Source organism: Mustela putorius, unplaced genomic scaffold (genome assembly GCF_011764305.1).
Source record: "Mustela putorius furo isolate JIRA1106 unplaced genomic scaffold, ASM1176430v1.1 tig00003834_pilon_pilon_pilon, whole genome shotgun sequence".
Taxonomy (NCBI): domain Eukaryota; kingdom Metazoa; phylum Chordata; class Mammalia; order Carnivora; family Mustelidae; genus Mustela; species Mustela putorius.
In genome coordinates, this window is record NW_025421987.1 from 54,968,996 (window position 1) to 54,991,125 (window position 22,130).

General features: G+C 39.1%; 1 protein-coding gene across 1 annotated transcript in view; it reads right to left on the reverse strand.

The window, feature by feature from the left end:
- Positions 1 to 442: 442 nt before the first annotated feature.
- ERICH6 (glutamate rich 6) overlaps positions 443 to 22,130 on the reverse strand; it is a 31,359-nt gene continuing 9,671 nt past the window's right edge. Inside the window, exons 6-14 of the mRNA XM_004755544.3 lie at positions 21,979 to 22,095; positions 19,358 to 19,468; positions 18,307 to 18,464; positions 17,797 to 17,867; positions 16,508 to 16,653; positions 10,354 to 10,439; positions 8,299 to 8,454; positions 5,598 to 5,826; positions 443 to 1,000 (exon numbers count right to left, since the gene is read on the reverse strand). Of these exons, the coding sequence (XP_004755601.1) occupies positions 737 to 1,000; positions 5,598 to 5,826; positions 8,299 to 8,454; positions 10,354 to 10,439; positions 16,508 to 16,653; positions 17,797 to 17,867; positions 18,307 to 18,464; positions 19,358 to 19,468; positions 21,979 to 22,095 (1,338 nt within the window). The 3' untranslated portion in view covers positions 443 to 736. The remainder of the gene's footprint in view (positions 1,001 to 5,597; positions 5,827 to 8,298; positions 8,455 to 10,353; positions 10,440 to 16,507; positions 16,654 to 17,796; positions 17,868 to 18,306; positions 18,465 to 19,357; positions 19,469 to 21,978; positions 22,096 to 22,130) is intronic.

The following is a 22,130-nucleotide window of genomic DNA, read 5'->3' on the forward strand; positions in this document are numbered from 1 at the left end:
TCTCACTTGATAGAAACTAAAAGCTCATCAGTGAAAAGGAAGAGGGGAGAGGACAAAAATAAAATTGAAACATTTAGCATTGATCAAGACGTGAGTCTAGGAACCTCTGTGCGTTCCCCAGCCGGAGGCCTCACTTTGCGAGGGAGAGCGGCAGCCTGGGTCAGGCGGGAGGGGTGGACGTGGGGTAGATGGCGCTTTCCTGTGCTCCTGTGCTCCTGAAGCTGCAGCAGGGGTTGTCCTTGACCTTCATTTCCGGAGCCTTTTGGATGGGTTTTGGAAGCATCTAATACTGCTTTCTTTCTATTTTTTTTTTAAGAGTTTATTTATTTATTTGACAGAGATCACAAGTAGGCAGGGAAGCAGGCAGAGAGAGAGAGAACCAGGAAAGCAGGCTCCCCTGCTGAGCAGAGAGCCCGATGCAGGACTCCATCCCAGGAGTTCTGGGATCATGACCTTGAGCTGAAGGCAGAGGCTTTAACCCACTGAGCCACCCAGGCACCCTGCTTTCTGTTTTTCTGATAGAACTCTGATAATGGACACTTAGAAATGATTATGCTCATTTTCTGGTGTCCTGAAAGCGAGTAGTTTTCCAACTACAAATGTAAGCTACTGATGACTCAGGATGTGTTCTAAATTTATAATAAACCATATTTCTTGGTATTTCCTGGTCATTACACTTTTCTTGAAATCTCTCGCACCCCCTCCCAAAATAACAAAAAAATGAAGGTATCATCATTTAAGTATTTTCATTTATTATAGCTGATATTGTGTTTATTGTATCTTTTTTTATACCAGAATTGTGACAAAGGGCAATTAGTTTTACAGAAAGTGAAGAAAGATAGGAAGGTTGCTTTAATTTTTCCCAAACCTGGCTGGAGGGAAAATTCGCACATCCTTTAAGTTTATGAAACAGGCGCTGAATCTTTATTAAGTTGGCCAGCAGCAGCAGATCATCCCCATTCAGGTACCGGAGAACTGGAATCTCCTCGGGGTTAGGGAACTTTTCAGCAAAGAGAAAAAGAAAGGAAGCTCAGGGCCCCCGCCTGTGGCAGCGGGGAGTTTGTGAGGAAGCAGCACCAAGTTGCAGTAGGATTCCCTTGATTCCTTATCTACAAAGCCGGGTGGGAGGGCAGATAAGATTGGGCAGCGGTGTTAATCTAATCTGAAGGAGGAATGAGCTAAAATGCTGTGGAGATTTGAGAGACCAGAGCAGGCCTGACCACATAGAATTTGAATACTTTCAAACGCTCACATTTTATTCAAGTAAAGTTATCAGTATATACTGAGGGGAGCACCAAGATGCCTGGAGCATAGCTCCTTCCTGGGGAGATGCCCAGTGGGGAGAGCATGGTCATTGCTGGACCGGAGGCTAGGAAGGCACTGAGCAGGCAGCCTTCCTCAGAGAAGGGAGCGCCTCAGCTGAGTTTTCAGGTAGGACACGGACTGCTGAAATTCCTTTCCTTCTAGAATGTGCCCCTGCCCCCAGGAAGCCATTATACGTTAACCTTTCCTTGACCCTCCCTTGGCCTCTGTGCTTACCCTTCCTCACAGCCTTTGGTGATTCAGGCTGATGTCTGAATTCCTGCAGCTGCAGGAAGGGGAATGATCTGTCATGACGGTTTTGCCTGTGTGCCCACATGTGGATTCAGGACCAGCTTAGGAGGGGCGTTTAGCCTTAGTGGGTTGGGCTAAATGTAACCTGCCACCGTCAGTGTTACCACCTACCTACAAGAGACTCAAGAACGCACAGCATTCCCTTCTGCATCAGAAGGTTAGAGGGGAGGGAGGGAGGGACAGGGTGTATGAGACAAGAATAACAAAGAATGGACCAGCATTTATAAGTTCCCTTCAATCCTGATTCCATAGAATCACAGAAAACTTTTCAAGAGAGTAAATCAATGATGGTTTTAGGAAATAGAAAAGATTCTGATCAGCAGGAATAATCTTAGAGAATTCCTGAATATCAAAAACAGATGGGACCATATCCATAGAGAGGTAATATGATCAAATAAAACCACTAACCCCGAACACATCCAGAAGTGAGGAGGAGGAGGGACCCTGAGGTAAATACTAGAACAATCAGTTGATCAGTTGGGAGGCCCCGCCCTTATGTGGGTGGGGCTATACCCGTTTTCAATCTTCGTGTCCCCGGGGCTGCACAGGTTGGAGCTGGAAGTCTGGCCCTGGGGATAGCCTTCTGCCCCTCAACATATACCACCTTCCCAAAGGCCCCACAAACAAACTTCAGTAAGCAAAATATGCAGGAAAGTAGGGATTCTCAAATACAAAATGAACACACAACCTGGAATCACCAAATATATGAGGAAATTTGAGGCTGTGAGAGAGAGGCCAGATAAACCTATCAGAGATACCAATATTCAAGGAGACAATAGCCAGAGGAGGACTCTTGAATATGGATGGTTAATATTTTCTGAGGGAGAGAATTCTTGTCAAAGAGAAGCAATAACTAGAGGACTTGGAAATTCTATGCATATAGGAAAAAAGATGTGTTAACAATTTTATTTTAAAAAAAAAGATTTATTTATTTATTTATTTGACAGATGGAGATCACAAGTAGGCAGAGAAGCAGGCAGAGAGGGGAGGAAGAAGGCTCCCTGCTGAGCAGTGGGATCATGGGATCATGGGACCTGACCTGAGCCGAAGGCAGAGGCTTTAACCCTCTGAGCCCCCCAGGTCCCTGATGTGTTAATAATTTTAGAGTGACCATTAAAAATGTATTAAAAGATTGGATCTGTTAGGTTGAGGAAAGCAATAAAATCCAGTTATATATTGTTTGCAAGGGACACATCTAACTTAAAATTGTATAAAAACATTGAAAATCAAATAATGCAAAAAAAAAAAAAACCCACACCAAGCAAATGCTAACTAAAAAGAAAGCTGGTATAGCAATTTAACATCATACAGAATAGTATTTAAGGCAAAAGTCACTTGTAGAGACTGGGAATAATACATGTTGAAAATATAATATTTTTGTCAAAATAAAGACAACTTCACTGATAACACTGAATCTCATAATGGGCAGAGCTGAAGAACTAATAGGTGAGGTGGAAGATCGGGCTGGCCCAAGGCAGAAGGCACAACACACCAAGGAGATAGTCAACATCCTGAATTTCCTAACCACAGCCTTAAGAGTCAACTGGGGAAGACCAGAAGCAGGGAGACTCATTAGGAAGCTCTTACAATGATTTAAACAAGAGATGAACTTGGCCCAAGAGGCAGACAAGAGGGTTGGTGTTAGAGGACATGTGAAGGTTTGAGACCAAGGCTTTGAGACCGGGAGGGGTAGGGGGCGTGGGGTTTATAGGACCTGCAGGGAATAGATGTGAGGCTCTGATGTGGAGAGAAGGAATACTGCTCCAAAGTGGCCTCAGCAGGGAAGGAGTGCAGGTGTCACTGTTTGAGGTGGAGAACACTGGGTGGAGGGGGGCGGGCATTTTCTAGGATATAATTTTGCCAGGTTTTTAATGCCCTCTTACACATGCAAATGGATATGCAGGGTTGGAATCCAGGATGTGAAAGCTAAAAGTTCAGGGAGAGAAAATGAAAGGATTATCAAGGTGGAGGTGGTATTGAAGGGCAGGAGACTCCATGAGACCACCTAAGGAGGGATTCACCTAGGAATATGAAGAAGAGCCCCCAGGGGGAGGCCTGGAGCCCCTCAATATGTAGAAAATGCAGAGGTGAAGAGAGCAAAGAAAAAGGAGAAGGAACAGTTCCCGAGGTGGAAGGAAAGTCAAGGGAAGCAAGGCAAGAAATGCTTCCAGAAAGAGGAAGTGAATAACTGGCTGGTACCGCTGGGAGGCCACTCCATGTGGCAAAAATTGTACTGCATAGAAAATGTTATGGAGCCATTAAGAATAAAATAGACAAATAACGCTTGGAAATGTAGATATGGAAAAACCTCTAAGACTCCTTAAGTGGAAACCAAAAACAGAATCCCCCCCCAACAATACAAGCAATATGATCCAATTTTTATAGTAACAAAGATGTGTGTGAATAATTTATAAATACATTGAACAGAGAAATCCTAAATTTGGGGTAGTGATGACCTTTAAGAAAGGGGTTAGAATAGATGATGAAAGGATGAAAGTGGAATCTCGACTTTTTCAGTCTATTTCTATATTATTTGAATCTTCGAATGAGAATATTTAACATACCACTTTTGTAATTTTTAAAAACCTAAAAAAAGGCTGATCATGAAGATAATGAGAAATGGAAAAAATTTTTTGGGGGGGGCATCAAAATGACTTCTGATTAAAATTCATTTCTAGGGAGCAAAGGGGGAGAGAGAACATTTTTTACTTTTTTGGTAAGAAGGCATTTACCATGAATGTAACCAGAACGCAGCCTATTTCATCAATTTCTAACAAATAAAGAAGCTTGTCTGGAGCCTAAACAGAGGACCCCAATAGGCAGATGGATGGAAAGTGGCTGGAATAGTGCTGAGTGCGTGGTAGACCCTCTTGGGGGTTTGGAGTTGGCGGACTCAGAAGTGTCCCTTTTGGTTGGTCTCTCTCAGATATTCCTGCCTGTGCTGAATATGGAGGTCATATTTCCTCTTATTTAAAAGTGTAGAAGTTTTCGAGGTTTGACAACACCTTTGAAGTCTGTAGCAATCTCTTCCTTTTAATAACTGGTGAAACAAAGGGCTTTGGGTTTAAGGGACTTGTTCAGAGCCTAGATATGCTACACAGACCTCTCTCTCTATATATATATATTTCAACATTATTGAGTTATAACTGACAAACTCTGTGTGGAGCTATCATTTATTGAATACTTAGTTGGTACCAAGCACCATGCTATATGACCTATACTTTGTATTGTTATTGAATATTTGGCAATCTATTTGGTGAGAATAATTATCCCCATCTTATAGATGAGGGAACTGAAGTTCTATCACTCACTTAGCTAAGTGGCAGAGTTGAAGTATGAAACTATGTCCCTGTAACCTGAAGGCCACCTTCTTAACCACTGCCACTCACTGACAGTGTATTCTAGGCCATGCCCTGGGTAGGGTAGAGCAATCCGTAAGGCAGAGATTTTGTCCTGGAGTTCACCATTTGGTAGGCAAGGCAGCCACAAGGGCAAGTAAGGCAGCATGGTCCATCAAATGCAGGGAGAGAGGGGAGTACATGAACACCCCCAGGGAAAGCCATGATGGACCCTGATTGGGCAAAGGTCTAGGTGGTCTGGGAAGTGTCTCCAAGGAGATGGAACTTATACTTGGTCTTTCACATGGTTGGAACCCAGGGTCTCCTGACTCAGCCCAGGGCTTTCTGCCAGAGCACAAAGGAAAGACACACACAGTACACAATTCTAAACCCAAACCCCCAAAGTAGCACTACTTGGTTACAGAGTAAACACAGTAAATGTTAGTTTTATCCGCTCTGTACTAAAAGGAATTTCTGAAGAACAAACAATAAGGTTTTTCACTATGTGTCTTTTTCATTGAATTCCAAAACTCTTAGTGGATAGCAGATTACACACAAGTATAATCTCTCAGTCATAATACTAACAAGAGTCATTTACTCTCATTATTCTAAATGCTTTGAATTGTTTTCAAAAAATGTACCTACCTTCACTTTGGTCCCAACACTGATCCTTGCCTGTTGGCCCATTGCTAGAAAAGTGATTGAAATCTTGTCTTGTTCTAAGATGCGAATTCCAATGTAATGGTTCAAAGCCAGAAAGACAGGTTTAAATGAAACAAAGGGTGAGGAAGCGACAGAACTGGACCAATTCCAAGCCCTTATTCTGTTGCCAGCTTGATCTGAGTATTGACCTCCCAAGATATTGATGTATACCCTGGGCAGAAAGGAAATTGAAAATTATAAACCGTCATATTTTACTTTAACCTTGAAATTAGCCCTGTTGCTTGCTAACAAAGGGGAGCAGCAGTTTACGCTAGCCAGCGGCATACAAATAGTGCAGAACCTCAGGTAATCTTGTGAGTGGTCATACTGTGACTGGATTTTATACTAATTTAGAGTGGTGGATCCAATCCAAGACCTACTGATAAACCAAACTGGGTCCCAAAGATGGAACCACGATGGTAAAGGGATCTGGAAAACTGTGTGCTGGGAATAATGAAGGGGGAGCAGGAAACGTTTATTTTGGACAAGAAGACATGGAGGTGAGACAAGCAGACTGTATCTGAAGAGGGGAGAAGACCAGTGCTTAAATTTTCCCCAGGACACAATGAAGACCAGTGGCTGTTAAGTCCTAGGGAAGATCCCATTGGCCTCAGTAGGGGACAGCTGTGTTCTAACAGTACCCAGTGACTAGGAGCCAGGAGTCCTCCTAGGAGGGTTCTTGTCAGGGCTGGGTGTGGGCAGGAGAGACTCTGGGAACATCTCTGAAATGGCTCAGGATGCCAGTGAAGAGCTTTGTGATGGAGCACAAAGTAGAGCTTAGACTAATGGGGCCTCCATAGTCTCTTGGCATAGCTGATGCCACATTTACTACATTATATACATATCGGGCCCGGCACAGACTGAGCCCTAGTGGCACTAGGGACTGCCATTCTACTTAGTTATCTCCTCGTGCTCTCTGTCTTCGAAGTTGGATCTCCTTCCCTTTCTTGAGAGGGAATACAAACAGCTCTGGGTATTTAGAAAGTTTGCTGAATTTGATAATAAATTTTTTTTAACCTAGATGAATTGGCCATGAGGGGTCCTAGAGTAAGATAATATCTTATTTCCCCACTGCTGATTAGTGACAGTAATCTAATAACAGAAGTGTAAATGAGAAATTGAGGTGATGATCTTGTTGTATGTGGGAGGAAGAAGTTTCCTTTCATCTTGAAATGTGGATGAAAATAAAACGGGTAAAATTATGTAGACAAATTGTTCACTTAATAACATTCTTTGAGTCTGTATCATGTACATGCTTATAGGGACAAAGATTCAGAGTGTGACTTCAAAGACCATCTGTCCAAGAGGGGAGATGGACTCGCTACACAAAAGGCAGAGGCAGGTAGAAGGGGCTATGAGAGTATGCAGAAGTCACATCAGAGGGTCAGGAATTCAATTAGTGGGTCAGGGGACTTCACAGACAGGAGAGCAGTCCTAGAAACCAATGAAAATTTGGTGACAATTAAGACAGTGCCCCCACCACATGTAATATACAATTGCTATTGAACCCTGAAGGATAAGTAGAAATTCTCCAGAGTACATGTAGGCATAATGGACTGCTACTTTAGATCTAAAAAACACAAGTGTCTTAACTTTCTCAAGTACTGGTAGAATGTCCAGACTTTGTCAATTATGAATGGAGCTTCTCAAGATGAGATAGTTATTCCTGTACATAACTTAAAGGGAGAGTGTATGTCTTTCAGAAAAGTTCAGGAAGTTGGAACTGCATTCAAAGTTAGAACCCAAATTTCACTTTCTCAGGCTAAATAATATGAGGCAAAGTCACAGAGTAAATAAGTTCATAGATCAAAATGGGATCAGGATCTGTAGACATTTTGTAGGTATGTTATTGTAAGTTATAGCTATAAGAATATTGGAATAGTTATAGACATATCTCAAAACATAACACACAGAAAAACTCTAACAACACAGTATGGAAGCTTCCATTGTAAATTATTTCCATAGATGATGATATATATAACATTATCAGGCATATCCCTAGAGAAACCACCTGGGTTCGTATCCCAAATCCCTCATGTGACCATATAATTTGTTTGGAGATTTTTTTTCTAATACTGAAATACTGAAATCACAAAGTTCATCATATTCTTTCTGTTTACAGAAAGAATATGATGAGCTTTGTTTTATGTAGCTGCCTGGTATTTTTCCACTGAGAAGATATGGGACTACATAAAAAAAAACTTCTCTGAGTTAAACATTACTATCTAAAGACCACTAACTTAAAAAATTCTTACATTCTGTTTACTTTTATCATTTGAAAGAAAAAGAGAAAACCTCCAGCTATAAGATGAATAAATTCTAGGGATCTATTGTATTGCATAGAGATTATAGTTAATACTGTATATATATTTAAACATTGCTGAGAGTATACCTTCAATGTTCTCAACACAAAAAAGAAGTGGTAATTATATGACATGATGGAGGTGTTAGCTAATTCAATGCAATAATCATTTTGCAATATGAAAGTGTATCAAATCAACACATTTTATGTTTTTAACTTCTATGATGTTATGTCAATTACATCTCAATAAAGTTGGAAAAAATGAAAGAAAAATAAATTTTCAAAACCAGTCCCCCCTCCCAACTCCCGCAAAATGGCAGCAGGAGAAACCTAGAAGCCTACCAGACATTTCCATTGGGATGATAGCATGAACTTCTCCCAGAAGAATCTAACAATGCGAGGATCGCAGGGTCAGTTGGCATATCTTCTTGGACTATACAAGTAAAACCATTTATTTTATTGGGCACTCGGATGATGGCTAGGTTTCCAGATGGGTAACTGAGATCAGATAAGGTCCTTTGAGTTCTAATGGCCCTTGACTATTCCGAGAATAAATTCAATTTATGAGAGAGGCTTTGAAACCATTCAGGAATGGGAGCTACAAAAAGCATTTTATGCTTTTTAGGGGATCAAAATACATTTACAAGATGCAAAAAGTCTCGACAAAATACCAGTGAATGGAATCTAGCAACGTATAAAAAGAATTATATACTATGCCAAAGTGGAGTTTATCCCAGGAATGCAAGGTTGGCTTGACATCTAAAAATCAATCGATGAAATGTATTGTATTGATAGAATAAAGAGCAAAAAAAAGTGATAATCTCAATATACACAGAAAAAATATTTGACAAAATCCAATACCTTTTCATGAAAAATAACTCAATGAAGTAGGAAAAAAAGGGAAACTTCTCAACCTGATAATGTCTAATAAAAACCCACAGCTGACATCATACTTAATGGCAAGAGGCTTTAAGAGTGATTTCCCCCTAATATCAGGAACCAAATGAAAATGTCTATTCTTCCCACTTCTATTCAACATTGCACTGAGGAGTCTAACTAGAGATATTTTATGAAAGAAGAAACGAAAGGCATCCAGATTAGGAAGGAACGATGTGAAACTATCCTGCTCTTGTATATAGAAAATCCTAGGGAATCCATGGAACAATATATTAGACTAATAAACGAGTTCATCAGGGTTATAGGCTACAAGACCAATGTACAAAAATTAAATTGTACTTCTGTATACTAGCAGGGAACATTCTGAAAATGTAATTACAAAAATAATCCCATTTACAATAGCATCAAATGAATAGAGTCTACTGAGGGTAATTTACTGTTAATACTCAGTCCTATCTAAGCTGATCCGAGAAGATTAGAGGAAAGGTAAACACAAGATTGACTCCGAGTCATTTTGAAAAGCAGCCAGGGCCTTCAAGAGAATTAAGAATTAAAGACAGGGCCTGAAATGATAACTAATGAGAAAAGCTGGAGGGTGTTATGTAAAATTTATTGATGTATTTAAAACAAGACCTACAGTTTTTCTCATGGGGACTTACCTAAAACTTCATTATACTTCCTATGCCATGAAAGTCATTTTTCTGCTTGATTATTGGGGTTTGATTAAACTTTTAGGAAACTATAACCAAACATGTCTTTCTCCTATAAAAGTGGGGCCTTCAGCCACCAAAAATCTCTCCTCATTCCATAGCTCTGTTTTTTCCTTTCCTTGATGTATTAAATGGCCTTTATGTCAAAATAGTCAATGGCTTGGCCATGAGTTGGAGGTTCAAGTGATGAATAACTTAGTGTTCCATAAAATGGATATTGTATTTTTGTATTAAAAAGTAATGTGCTGCTCAGAGATGTATAAATTGGTACACATTTTCTGGGGGACAAAATCTATCAAAGCTTTAAAATGCCTAATTTCTCAGTCAGAGTTTCTAGCCCTAGACATTCAATTCAAGGAAATAAGTGAAAAGTATACAATGAAGTCTGCATAGAGCTGTTCATTTAGCTATTGCATATAATAACAAAAAATTGTGATACTGCCTTTGAGGTTAGGTTAAATGAATTATAGTACATCTCTATAATGAAATACCTTGTGGTTATAAAACCAGTGGTGTATTTCTATCTTTATTACATATTATATGCTCATAACATTGCTATTTAATATTATTATATAAAGAGGGCAAGTTGAACAATATGAATAACGAGTTGAGGAATTGACTTAAAGAATTATATATATATATATGCTCATAGAAAAAAGGAAAGGTATATAAAAAAGATGTTAACAGCTTTTCTCTAGATGACAGGGTTTGGGGTAATATTCTTTCTTTATAGTTTTCTATATATTATATATATAATAAAGCTAATAAAAATAACTTGTTGAAAGGATACAATATTTGTGTTGTTCCATCAGGAAATGAAGTCAGAAACTTGCTCCCATGTTTGTAGTGCTTCTCCAAGAGCTCTTTCCTCATGATCTATGTATGTACAACAGAAAATGAAAGGTCCCTTAATGTTAATTGTTCCAGATACAGTGTATTAATTATGATAATAACAGGCATTGGTTGCTTGCTAGGCAGTGATACAAATCATTTCTTAATTTAAATTTTCGGGCCTGCAACAGTGACAAGGAACAATCTTAAAAATCATTAAAGATTATTCCTAGCCCCTGCAGATAACTTGATAAAAGCTTTCAGGCAGGAATCTGACATTACATATCTGTTTGAAAGGCTTTAAAAAACATTTTTTTAACCTTATTCACATATTACTCTAGAAACAGAAAATTAAAGAGCAGCCCTAGCACAATGGAAATATTCTATGTGCTGATTGTAGTAGTGGTTACATAACTGCCAAAATTCAGAGTGCTGTACTTCTAAAACAGGTGAATTCAACTGTATATAAATTATACTTTGACAGAGTGACTTTGAACTCAAAGCTACAGACGCTAGAATCTGTAGCATCTGGTCTCTCTTCAGGATTGCTCTTGAAGTTATTTGAGTAGAACACTGATGGCATATGAGAAGAAAAAAATACAGGGAGATAATTCTTCTTACATCTCCAATTTTAACTATTTTATATGTAGTACTTAATAGGGAAATGAATTTGTGCCCAGTAACATTTTATAATGAAAGATTCTTTTTAATCCTAATCTTATATTGATTCAATACAATTGATTATATTGAATTACAATTGTATTGAATTACAACAATGTAATCAATTCAAGGATTTCTAGGGCTAAACAATGAAACCACCGAAATACTCATGTAAGTGTTGCCATTTATTTTGGAAGATAACACATTTTTATTCATTTTTAAAGTTATGAATATGAAATACATTAAGAACAGTGCTAAAACAAGCTGTTTTGTTAGTGAGTAATTACAAAGTGAATACCCATCGTTATCTCCAACCAGGTCAAGAAATAGAATAATACCAGTACTCTAGGAGTCCCACTGTGTGTCTATCTCAAAGTCGATACTTTCTTTCCTAGACATAACAGCTACTCTGACTTCATTTCCTTGCACTTTCACAATTTCTAAACAATATAGCTTTAATTTTTCTCATTTTGAATTTTACATAAGTAAAAACATACATCATGTGTCTTTAATATTTTGTTTCTTTCTGGTAATATTATGTGTGAGTTTCATGCGTATTCCAGTGTGTAACTGTGGTCCACCAACTTTCATTTGTGATAGTATTTCAGGGTATGAATTTATCCCTATTTATTTAATGGTTGCCTGAGTCATTCCCAGTTTTTGACTATTGTAAACTGAGAACATTCTTATGCATGTATGCTGGTACTCAGTTCCCCTTGGATATTATGACCATTTGAGAAAAATGGGCCAAAAAAACCTCTTGAACACTTCTGAAAGGAGAAATCTCAAATGGTCAATAAGTGAAAAAGTGCTCAATATCATTAGTAACCTGAAAAATTAACCTGGAAAATTAAAACCACAATTAGAGATCAATGTATATCTATCATACTAGCAAAGAAAATATAAATTCTGATAGTACTGACTATTGGAAAGGATGAAGAACAAGAGTCACTATTTGCCTCTAGCGGATCAATGTAATACAGTCCAACAACTTGAAAATCATTTTGGCTTCATCTAGTAAAGTGAAAGACAGGCATAGCCTGGGATTCAGCAATTCCATTTCTGGGTATAGTATCTGAGAGAAGGGTAAATATTATAGCTTAACTTCAGACTTGGATAAATTAAGTTTACTTGCTGAAAATTTCTAGGGTAGCCAGAAAAATAACAGAAGCAGAGAGTATAACTCCCAAGCTTGTAGTGGTAGAACAAAAAACAGAATGATATATTTTAAATTCCCCTCCCCAAAAGACAAGAAAGGATAAAGGAAAAGAAAAACACATAACAGGGAACAAATAGAAAATATCAAAGAATGTCAGTATTTATGTGTAAATAGACTAAATACTCCAGTTAATTAAAAAAAGAGTGTCAGATTAGTTTTAGTTCTCTTTTTAAGGAAAAATTCCAACCATATATTTTTTTACAAGAGACAAATCTAAAATCTAAGTATATAAAAAAATTATAAATAAAAATGATACAGGAAAATACTGAATAGTATTACTAGAGATAAAGAAGATTACTTCATAATGATAAAAGTTTAAATCCACCAGGAGGATAGAAAATTACAAAATATTTTTCCCATACTTAGATAATTTCAACATAAAAAGCAAAATTTTACAAAAGGAAAAGGAAAAATTAAAAATTCCATAATCATAATGGGATATTTTAGCCTACCTCTCAAAAATTGCAAGGATTTTTAGACCAGAAAGGTAATAATAAAATAAAATATTTGAATAATGCCTTTAATAAATTTGACCTAATGTTCATGGATTGGAAGATTAAGTATTTTAATGATGACATTCTTCCCAAATTGATTTATAGATCCAATGTAACTACAATTCACATTTTAATAAGATTGTAGTATTTGTATGTGTTGAGGTAAGGGAGGTCTTCACAAGTCGATTCTAAAATTTATAGGAAATACCAAGAACTTAGAAGAGCCAAGATATTCTTAAAGAAGAAGACTGAGAAAGAGGAATGTGATCTACCAGATATTAAGATCTATCACAAATTAGAGTAATTAAGACAGTGTAATGTTGGGGCTCAATAAAGAAATCTATGATACAGGATAAAGAGCCCAGGAGTGCCTGGGTAGCTCAGTGGGTTAAGCCTCTGCCTTCGGCTCAGGTCATGATCTCAGGGTCCTGGGATCGAGACCCACATCAGGCTCTCTTCTCAGCGGGGAGCCTGCTTTCCCCCCTCTCTTTCTGCCTGCTTCTCTGCCTACTTGTGATCTCTTTCTCTTTCTCTCTGTCAAATAAATAAATAAAATCTAAAAAAAAATAGAGTCCAGAATCAAGATCATGTAGTCATAAACATCTGATGTGGGACAGCTGTGCCAGTGCATGGTAATGGAGAAAGGAAAATCTTTTCCATACTTGAGAGAGAGAAAGCATGAGGGGAGGGGTTGAGGGAGGGGTAGAGGGAGATGGAGAAGCAGACTCCCCACTGAACAGGGAGGCTGATTCTGGACTCCATCCCAGGACCTTGGGATCATGACCTGAGACGAAGGCAGATGCTTAACCAACTGAGTCACCCAGGTGCCTCTCTCTATTTTTTTTTTTTAAAGATTATTTATTTATTTATTTGACAGAGAGAGATCACAAGTAGGCAGAGAGGCAGGCAGAGAGAGGAGAGGAGGAAGTAGGCTCCCTGCTGAGCAGAGAGCCCGATGCGTGACTCGATCCCAGGACCCTGAGATCATGACCTGAGCCGAAGGCAGCGGCTTAACCCACTGAGCCACCCAGGCGCCCGCCTCTCTATATTTTTTAATCGAAATTAGAACCACTACCTCACATTATATGTAAAACCCAATTCCAAGTGGATTAAAGAGCTAAATGTGAAATGTGAAATGCAGAGCTACAGAGATTTCTTTAACATAGGAGAATAACTTTATTATCTCAGGTAAGGGAAAGATTTACCAACCAATGAAAAAAAGCAGTATCCATGAAGGATTTGATAAATTACAGTTAAAATGGTGAAGGATAAGCCAAGAAGGGAAAAGTAGTTGCAGCAATATGACATACAAAGGACTCATATCCTAAATATATGAAGTATTTTTATAAATCAACATGAAAGAAGAAGTCTAATGTACCACCTTTTCTCTTCATTTTTCTTGAATATCAGACCATCCAATCACACAAAGCACATTCTTTTGAATTTCCTTTAACATGGGGCTACTGGTGACAAATTTTCTTTGACTTTACTAGACAATATCTTTTTTGGACACGTTTTCTTGAAAAATACTTAACCGGTTATAGACTTCTAGACTGACGGCTTTTTTCTGCAAGCATGCTAAAGACATTCCAATGCCTTCTGGCTTCCATTCTTGCTATTGGGAGGTTATCTGAGAGTGTAATTCTTCGAATATAAACAGAACTTCTTGTTCTCTGCTGCTTTTAAGATTTTTTTTCCCTTCTGTGTTCCCCAGTTTTGCTCTCACATGTCTAGGATTTTTTTTTTTCTTTATTTCATTTTGATTGGGATTCATTGGGCTTCTTAAACCTGTGGGTTATTCTCATTGATCAGTTCAGAAAATTATCCATTATCTCTTCAGATACTGCCTCTTCCTGATTATCTTTCTCCTCTCCTTTTCGAATTTTGAATAGATATGTTGTAGACACCTCATTTTCATATCATATCATAAACTTTATTCTGTATTCTTTATTTACTTTTATTCCCATAGAGAATTTTATAATTTTTTTTTAAAATCTTTTTTCCAGGTCATTAGTTCTCTTTTTAGTTGGGCTTAACCTGTGTTCAACTGTCATCTTTCAAATTTTTAACTTCAGTTTTTATTTTTCATTTCTAGAAGTTCCATTTTTTTCTTTACAAACCGGTTATGTCACGATAGTTTTCTGTTCCCTCCATATATCTTAAAGCTGATATTTTATTTTCATGAGCATAGTTTAATTTCCAAAGTCTTTGCAGGTCTTTTTTTAATTAGATATTATTCTTCCGGGTTTTCAATTGTGGTGTTGAGTTTTCTTGTGTTCTTGATTCTTTGTCACTTTGTGCTAGTAACTGAACCTGAAGGATAATTTGCAGGAGAAATTTGAGGACCAGGCAAATTGGACAGGGCCTGTCGTCCCGACAGGATTTGGGTTTGATTCTGTCAGTCATCTCAGTTCACTGCCATGGCTTAAATCTTTATACCCAAGAGAAACAAATATGGTCTCCATAATTTAGTTTCTAGAGATCTATTATGAAAAATATACTTATATAAAAATCCACTTATACACAAAAATATTCAAAGCAGTATTACTTAATGTAGCAAAAAAATTGTTAACCTGCATGTCTAATAATAGGGGAATAGTTTGACAAACTACATTAAAAAAACCACACAGATATTGAAATGCTGTTAATGTAAGCTATATAAGATCATGGAAATATTTTTTAATGAAAAATTTTAAATAAACTCTTAATTTTAGAACAGTTTTAGATTTTTAAAAAAATTGTGAAATAGTACAAAATATATCTCAAACCCAGTAGTGTATCCTATTATTCACATCTTATATGAGTATGGTACCTTTGTTATAGTGAAGGAAACAATATTGGTACAATATTATTAATTAAAGTCCTTACTTTATTCAGATTTCATAGAAATATTTTTATAATAAATTTAAAAATGAGATAAAAATTACACATGTAATATAATTACAAGTGTTATTAACAAAAACCAATGGGTAAAAGTCTAGAACAGTGCCGTCTAATAGAACTTTTGGTGATCAAAAGAATGTTCTGTATCATCAATATGGTAGCTGTTAGTTACACACAGCTGTTCAGCACTAGAAATGTGACTAGTGTGACTGAAGAATTACATTTTAAATTTTATTTAATTTTAGTTATTTTAAATTTAGATAGCCATATGTAGTAGTTGCTACCCTATGGGGCAGTGTGGATCTAGAAAATATTGGAATATTAAAAACGAACTGGGGAGGGGGCGCCTGGGTGGCTCAGTGGGTTAAGCCGCTGCCTTTGGCTCAGGTCATGATCTCAGGGTCCTGGGATCGAGTCCCGCATCAGGCTCTTTGCTCAGAGGGAGCCTACTTCCCTCTCTCTCTGCCTGCCTCTCTGTCTACTTGTGATTTCTCTCTGTCAAACGGATAAATAAAATCTTAAAAAAAAAAACAACAACAAAACGAATTGGGGAAGTGCTTGAGGCTTTTGGTGATTTTTTTTCCCCCTTCTTTTTAGTTTTTAAGGATTCTAAATGTTCCAATGATCACATTTTAAAATAAAAACCCTTTAACTAAAATAGCTCACCATAAAATATATGTAAAAGCATTGATACAAAGTCTAGTAGAAGTTAAAGAGCCAAGTCTGTACCATTTCTTCTTGACAAAGAGTTAAATGTGTTCTGTAGCCAACCTGTTATATTCATTATGACAGCTTTTACAATTTTAGGAAGAACTTATTTTAAAGAGTTGTGAGTAAAAAAATTACAAGAGAATTACCTTTCCACATGCTATTCTAGCATCACAGCAAACAATGGAAATTTTTTTGTTTTCTAGTTGGAAATCAAGTAGTCTGTCAGCAATTGGCTCTTTTTCCGGGATATCCACAGAAAGTTGATAAGAAATTGTTTTTAAATGCTTTGAATCTAATGGGAAAAGAATCACATGAAAGTGGATATTTAAAATATTCAAAAACCTCTCTTCTAAAATGAAATTTTAAACCCTATTACAAAAGGATCACTTCATCAGATTTTTTTTTAATGGAATAAAAATGACGTCCTTCATTAAATTAAAGTGAGCATCTTCTTTTGTTAAAAAAATGAAAATGGGGGTGCCTGGGTGGCTCAGTGGGTTAAGCCGCTGCCTTCGGCTCGGGTCATGATCTCAGGGTCCTGGGATTGAGCCCCATGTCGGGTTCTCTGCTCAGCAGGGAGCCTGCCTCCCCCTCTCTGCCTGCCTCTCTGCCTACTTGTGATCTGTCTATCGAATAAATAAAATCTTTAAAAAAAAAAAAAAAAGTTCCTTTGTTAAAAGAAGAAAGATGATTTTTTATTACGTGAAATTTTCTGGCCTTATGTTTAGTAGGAAATAGTGGAATATCAAGGAACTTTATACTAGAGATTTAGTTTAAACCACAACAAACATTGATCTTTTCTAAGTATCTTTTCAATGGCTCTGAGTGGTAGAGGAGCAACCCCATGTTCAGAAAGATTAAGTAATTTACCCCAAATCAGCCAACCTATAGGGAGAAGAGCAAGGATATATATCAAGAACTTCTGATTCTAAAAATCAGTGCTCCTTCAATTTTACCCCTAACTAGAACAACTGTACAGCTACCTGTAAAGTGGTCTATAGATGTTGCTAATTTATTTCGATCAATAACAATAGTAAGCAGAAGACAAAAACCTCCAAAAGCCACATAACTGAAACACCAGATTTTCTGAACCATTTTAACTGAGGCATTGACTAGAATGAACAATTTATTTATTTTTTAATTATTACTATTTTTTTAGATTTTATTTACTTGAGACAGAGCAAGTGAGAGAGAGAGAGGGAAGGAGAAGGGGGAGGGGCAGAGGAAGAAGCAGACTCCCTGCAGAGCAGGCTCAATTCCAGAACTCCCGGATCAGGACCTGAGCCAAAAAGGCAGACCCTTAATGACTGAGCCTCCCAGGCATCCCTGGAATTAACATTTTAAATATTATTTTTTAAATAAGCCAATTTCAGCTCTTAGTCATCTGAGCTTTCTATGTTCAACTGATGGATAACATCAGCGTTGAGGAACTCACCTTCTTCAGAAAAATTAGTCTGTTCATTTGTCATTATTGCAAATTGTCTGGCCATTTGTCGCTCCTGTTTTCTACAAAATTGAAAAATATGATGCAAAAGTCTGAAATGTGTTTTGAAGCTTAAAACAGAATTTTAGTACAAATTTTAACTGTTTAAATGCTGCCCCTTATTATTTTTATCTTTAAATACTTGTGAATCCAGGCATTTGATCAGTACATACGGGTCTCTACTCTTTAGTCAACAAATTTCTCCAACATGGGAATTCTAAATTGAGCTGAGAATTTGCAGTTGGTAGATTTCTACTTTAAATTGGTGTGTTCACAGAGTTTCTGGGAGCTTCTGAATCTCAGTAACATCCACCAAGAATTTTAGTGGGTTTGCTTTGGCCAATTTTTATTTCTTTACTGGGAACACATCTTCAAAATTATAAATTTTGAAAAAACAACGTTCGTCGACAAAAAGCCCTCTTCTTCAGTGGGCCTGAGTTTCAATATCAAAGGCTCAGTTACCTCCGTAAGGCTTTTTCCTTTGCTTTGAGTCTGTCAACTTCACTGCCATGGGCTGCGTGAGGGTTAATACAGATTAATTCCGCTGTAGGGCCCTGGGTTTTTTTTTTTTCCTCATAGATGTAGTCAATCAGATTTTGAAAATACCTACAACAGGAGGCCTGAAAAATAAAGAGTCCATTTTTCATCTCACTAGTCCTCAATGAAGATAATTAGAGAAGGAAAAAAACAAAAATGGCTAATGCACTTTTGATAACGATCGATCAATGGTTACTTTTTTCTGGTAACTGCTTTCTTGAGTGATAGTTTTGCACAGAGTTGTGCAAAACTATCACTGCAGACAACTTTTAGAACATGAGCCCTTATCCCTCGACACTTCCTCCCCATCCTCTTCTCCTCTGAGCTCCCCCAAAGCCACTAACCTGCATTCTGCATAGGTTTCCTGTTGTGTACATTTCATGTAAGTGGAATCAGACACTTGTGGTACTTTATGATTGGCTTTTGCTTAGCATAACGTTTTCAACTTTCGTCTATGTTGGAGCATGTAAGCATGGATCAGTACCTCGTTCTTTTTATGACTGAATAATATTCCATTATATGGATACACCACGTTTATTGACCTGTTTACCAGCTGATGGTTATTTGGGTTGTTTTCACTTTTCAGCTGGTATGAATCATGTTACTATGCACATTGGTGTACAAGTATTTGTGGAGGTAGAGGTTGTCAGTTTTCCAGGACATAAACTAAGAAGTGTAGTTGCTGGGCTGTAGGTAACTATGTATTTAACTTTTCAAGGAATTGCCAGACTGTTTCTTGAAAGCCATATAATCTTCCAGTTTCTCTACATCCTTGCCAACATTTGTTAGTATTATTCGTCTTTCTGATTACAGCCATCAGAGGGGGTATGAAAAGTTATCCTGTTGTGATTATGATTTACATTTCCCCACCAGCTAACATGTAACCCTGTTAAGCCTTGTAAGAAGATGCAGGAGAAAATACTTCATATGTTTAAAAGTAACACCATTTCCTCCATGAACCTGCTTTAGAACTTACTTCTATTGATTCCGAGTTATTGTCATCAGAGATAATATCCATATTGGAAAGAAATGTTCTTAGATCGCCCCCACAAAATTCACACTGGGGTGATATTTCCTCCTCTTCTTCCTTCAGGGAGGGGAAAGCAAAAATGAATCAATGCCCACAAGGAGGCCCAGAGCCTCTGGGAGCAGCAGGAGTCAGGGCTCTGGGTGGGGCCCGCAAATGTCCAGTAGGGGAGCAGGGGTGGGGCTGGGGGATGTGCAAACCTGTCACAATCCCTGGGGGCTGAAATAGTTGGTGGGGGAACTTGCAGGGGGCTGAGATCCTATACCAGAAGGCACCAAACTTGCAAGGTCTGTATATTCCAGTAATGAGACATTATTTCTATTCAAGGGCTGGGGAGGCCTGAAGAGGCAGAGGTGGTGTTTTGAGGGCCTCTGTCTGGTTCACCAGAGCACAGAGAACCCATCGGGAACTTGTGGGTCCTTAGGGTGCCTCCTCAGTGAAGAAAGAAAGTTGCACAAATGACTTTACTATTGACTTTACTATTTACTATTGACATCAGAGTCTGGTTGGAAGTGTGTGGATTACAGTGTGTGACTTGATGCAGAAGACAAAGGATAACACACATTAGCCCGCAGGTTGGGGTTCTGAATTCTCCTGTCTGTGCTGTGAGGGTAAGTTTGAAGGGGCGTGGGAGGCCAGGGGAAGCAACAGGAGACTTGGAGTTAGGGGCTCAAGGGTAGAGGCACTATGGCTAGGTGAGTGTCTGAGGTCACAACTGTGACTGCAGGGGCTCCTGGGCAGGCCAGCAGCCAAGCCCAGCACAGGCCTCTGGGAAAAACCCATCTCGTGCGTGGCTCGCAGGTCTCGAGCACTACCAGGCCAGCTGTATCTTCCATTCTTTAGGACTGGCAAAATAACCACTGTGGGGCCAAAGGGTGGATGAGGTGGTCGGTGCCACCAAGCATTCATCACTGGGGAGTGAGGGCTACTGTCTTGAGGCTGTTGAACTACCCGATAATAAGTACTGTGCATGGCTGAAAGTGGAACACTTTGGGAGGGGTGGGTAAAGCCCCGCCCTGGACAGATGGTGGTGGAACGTCTAGTTTGTCTCTCATGTGACAGGACAGGCGGAAAGAGAGTGTGGCGATGCCATTTCCCTACCAGGGTCTGGGTCATTAGCTTTTCAGCCCATAGTCCCTTCAACCCTTCACCTGTGGGAGAAGGAAGGTGGAGATGCTTCCAAAGATCACGAGGGGGGCTGGCCTCTGCACCTGAAGAGGCTGCAGCTGGAAATGAGAGCTGGCAGGCCAGCGCCTGGTGCCCTTGTCAAAGCCCCATGAGATCTGCCGTGTATAAAGATCCGGGGGCCAGTGTAGGGACCACTCCCCTGGAAGAAAGGCCACCAGGCTTTCTTCATGTTCAAAACCATCTCTGGGGGTCAGCAGAAGAAAACGCCAGACACTTCCTTGGGTACAAGCTTTTGTGGTTCAGCAAGAGGAAGGAGCTAGGTTTGAATCAAGAATTTCATTCTGAAGAGTCTGAAGGGTGAGCCTAAAGTTTAGAAAAACCTGGACAAACACAAACAGCAAATACTGACCAATATTACATTCCATGGCATGTTTAATGTGTCCGCCACATTAGACTTGTAGAGTTTAATGTGCTGCCCCGAGCGGCTATGAGCAGCATGGGGTGTGTCCGCCCAGCATTCCCACACACACGTCTGCCTCACGCCGCCTCCCACGATGGCTGGCTCTTATTCCCAGGGAGGAAGCCTGCACCTTTAGTGTACCCCGAAGTAAATAATGAAGGAGGTTCCAGTCTGGGGATGGTGAAGCTCTCTTCACATGGCCAAGCCATCCCAAGTTTGGAAATAATCATACCACCCATCAGTTTCTCCCAGCTCTGGTGCAGCAGGACAGTGTGCGGTCCTGTTGGGATTATGAGGGCGGCCTTTCCCTTCCCCACCAGGCAGAGGCAGTAACTGGTCACTTAAGGTGATCAAGTATGGCAGACATTCACCTTTGTTGTCAGGCCTTGTGGCCACTGTTACAGGATGAATCGTGTCCCCTGAAACAACAGTTTGGAAGTCCCAACCCCTGGTCCCTGGAAATGGGGCTTTATATAGATAGGGGGTCTTTGCGGATGTAAGCAAGTGAGGATGAGTCATTAGGTCATAATCCAACAGGACTGGTGTCCTTGGAGAAGAAGGACACCGGGACGCAGACACACAGAGAATGCCAGGATAGCTGAGGCCACATAGGAGTGGAACAGCCCCAAGCCAAGGAAGGCCAGGGTTCCATGGCCACGCTGGAAGCTAGGAAGAGGCAAGGAAGCATGCTGTCTGAGAGGGTGGACCGGTTGGCGCATGGACTTTGAACTTCTAGCCTTCAGAACTGTGAGACAGTAAGTTGCCATGGTTTTAAGCCACCTGGTTGGCGGTACTCAGGTCCAGCGGCCCCAGCAGACAGACACAGCCACCCTGAGTGCCGTTCCACATAAAAGAGCTCTTTGCCTGGCTTTGTTTTTTAGAGTATGTTCATATCTTCTGGGCAAATCGTCACATGGCTTATTACATTATGTATTAATAAATGAAATTTAAAAATATTTAAAACAACACGAATTAAAATCACCTTGAAGTTAATGCCTAAATTGGAACTCTCTGGTTTGAATGTCAGAATGGATGGTGGCCCGATGCTAGGCAATGTTCTCAGAGAAGGCTCAAACAGGGTGATGAAATCTTCTTTAAACTACATTTTTAGAAAGAGAGAGAATCGATGTTTGA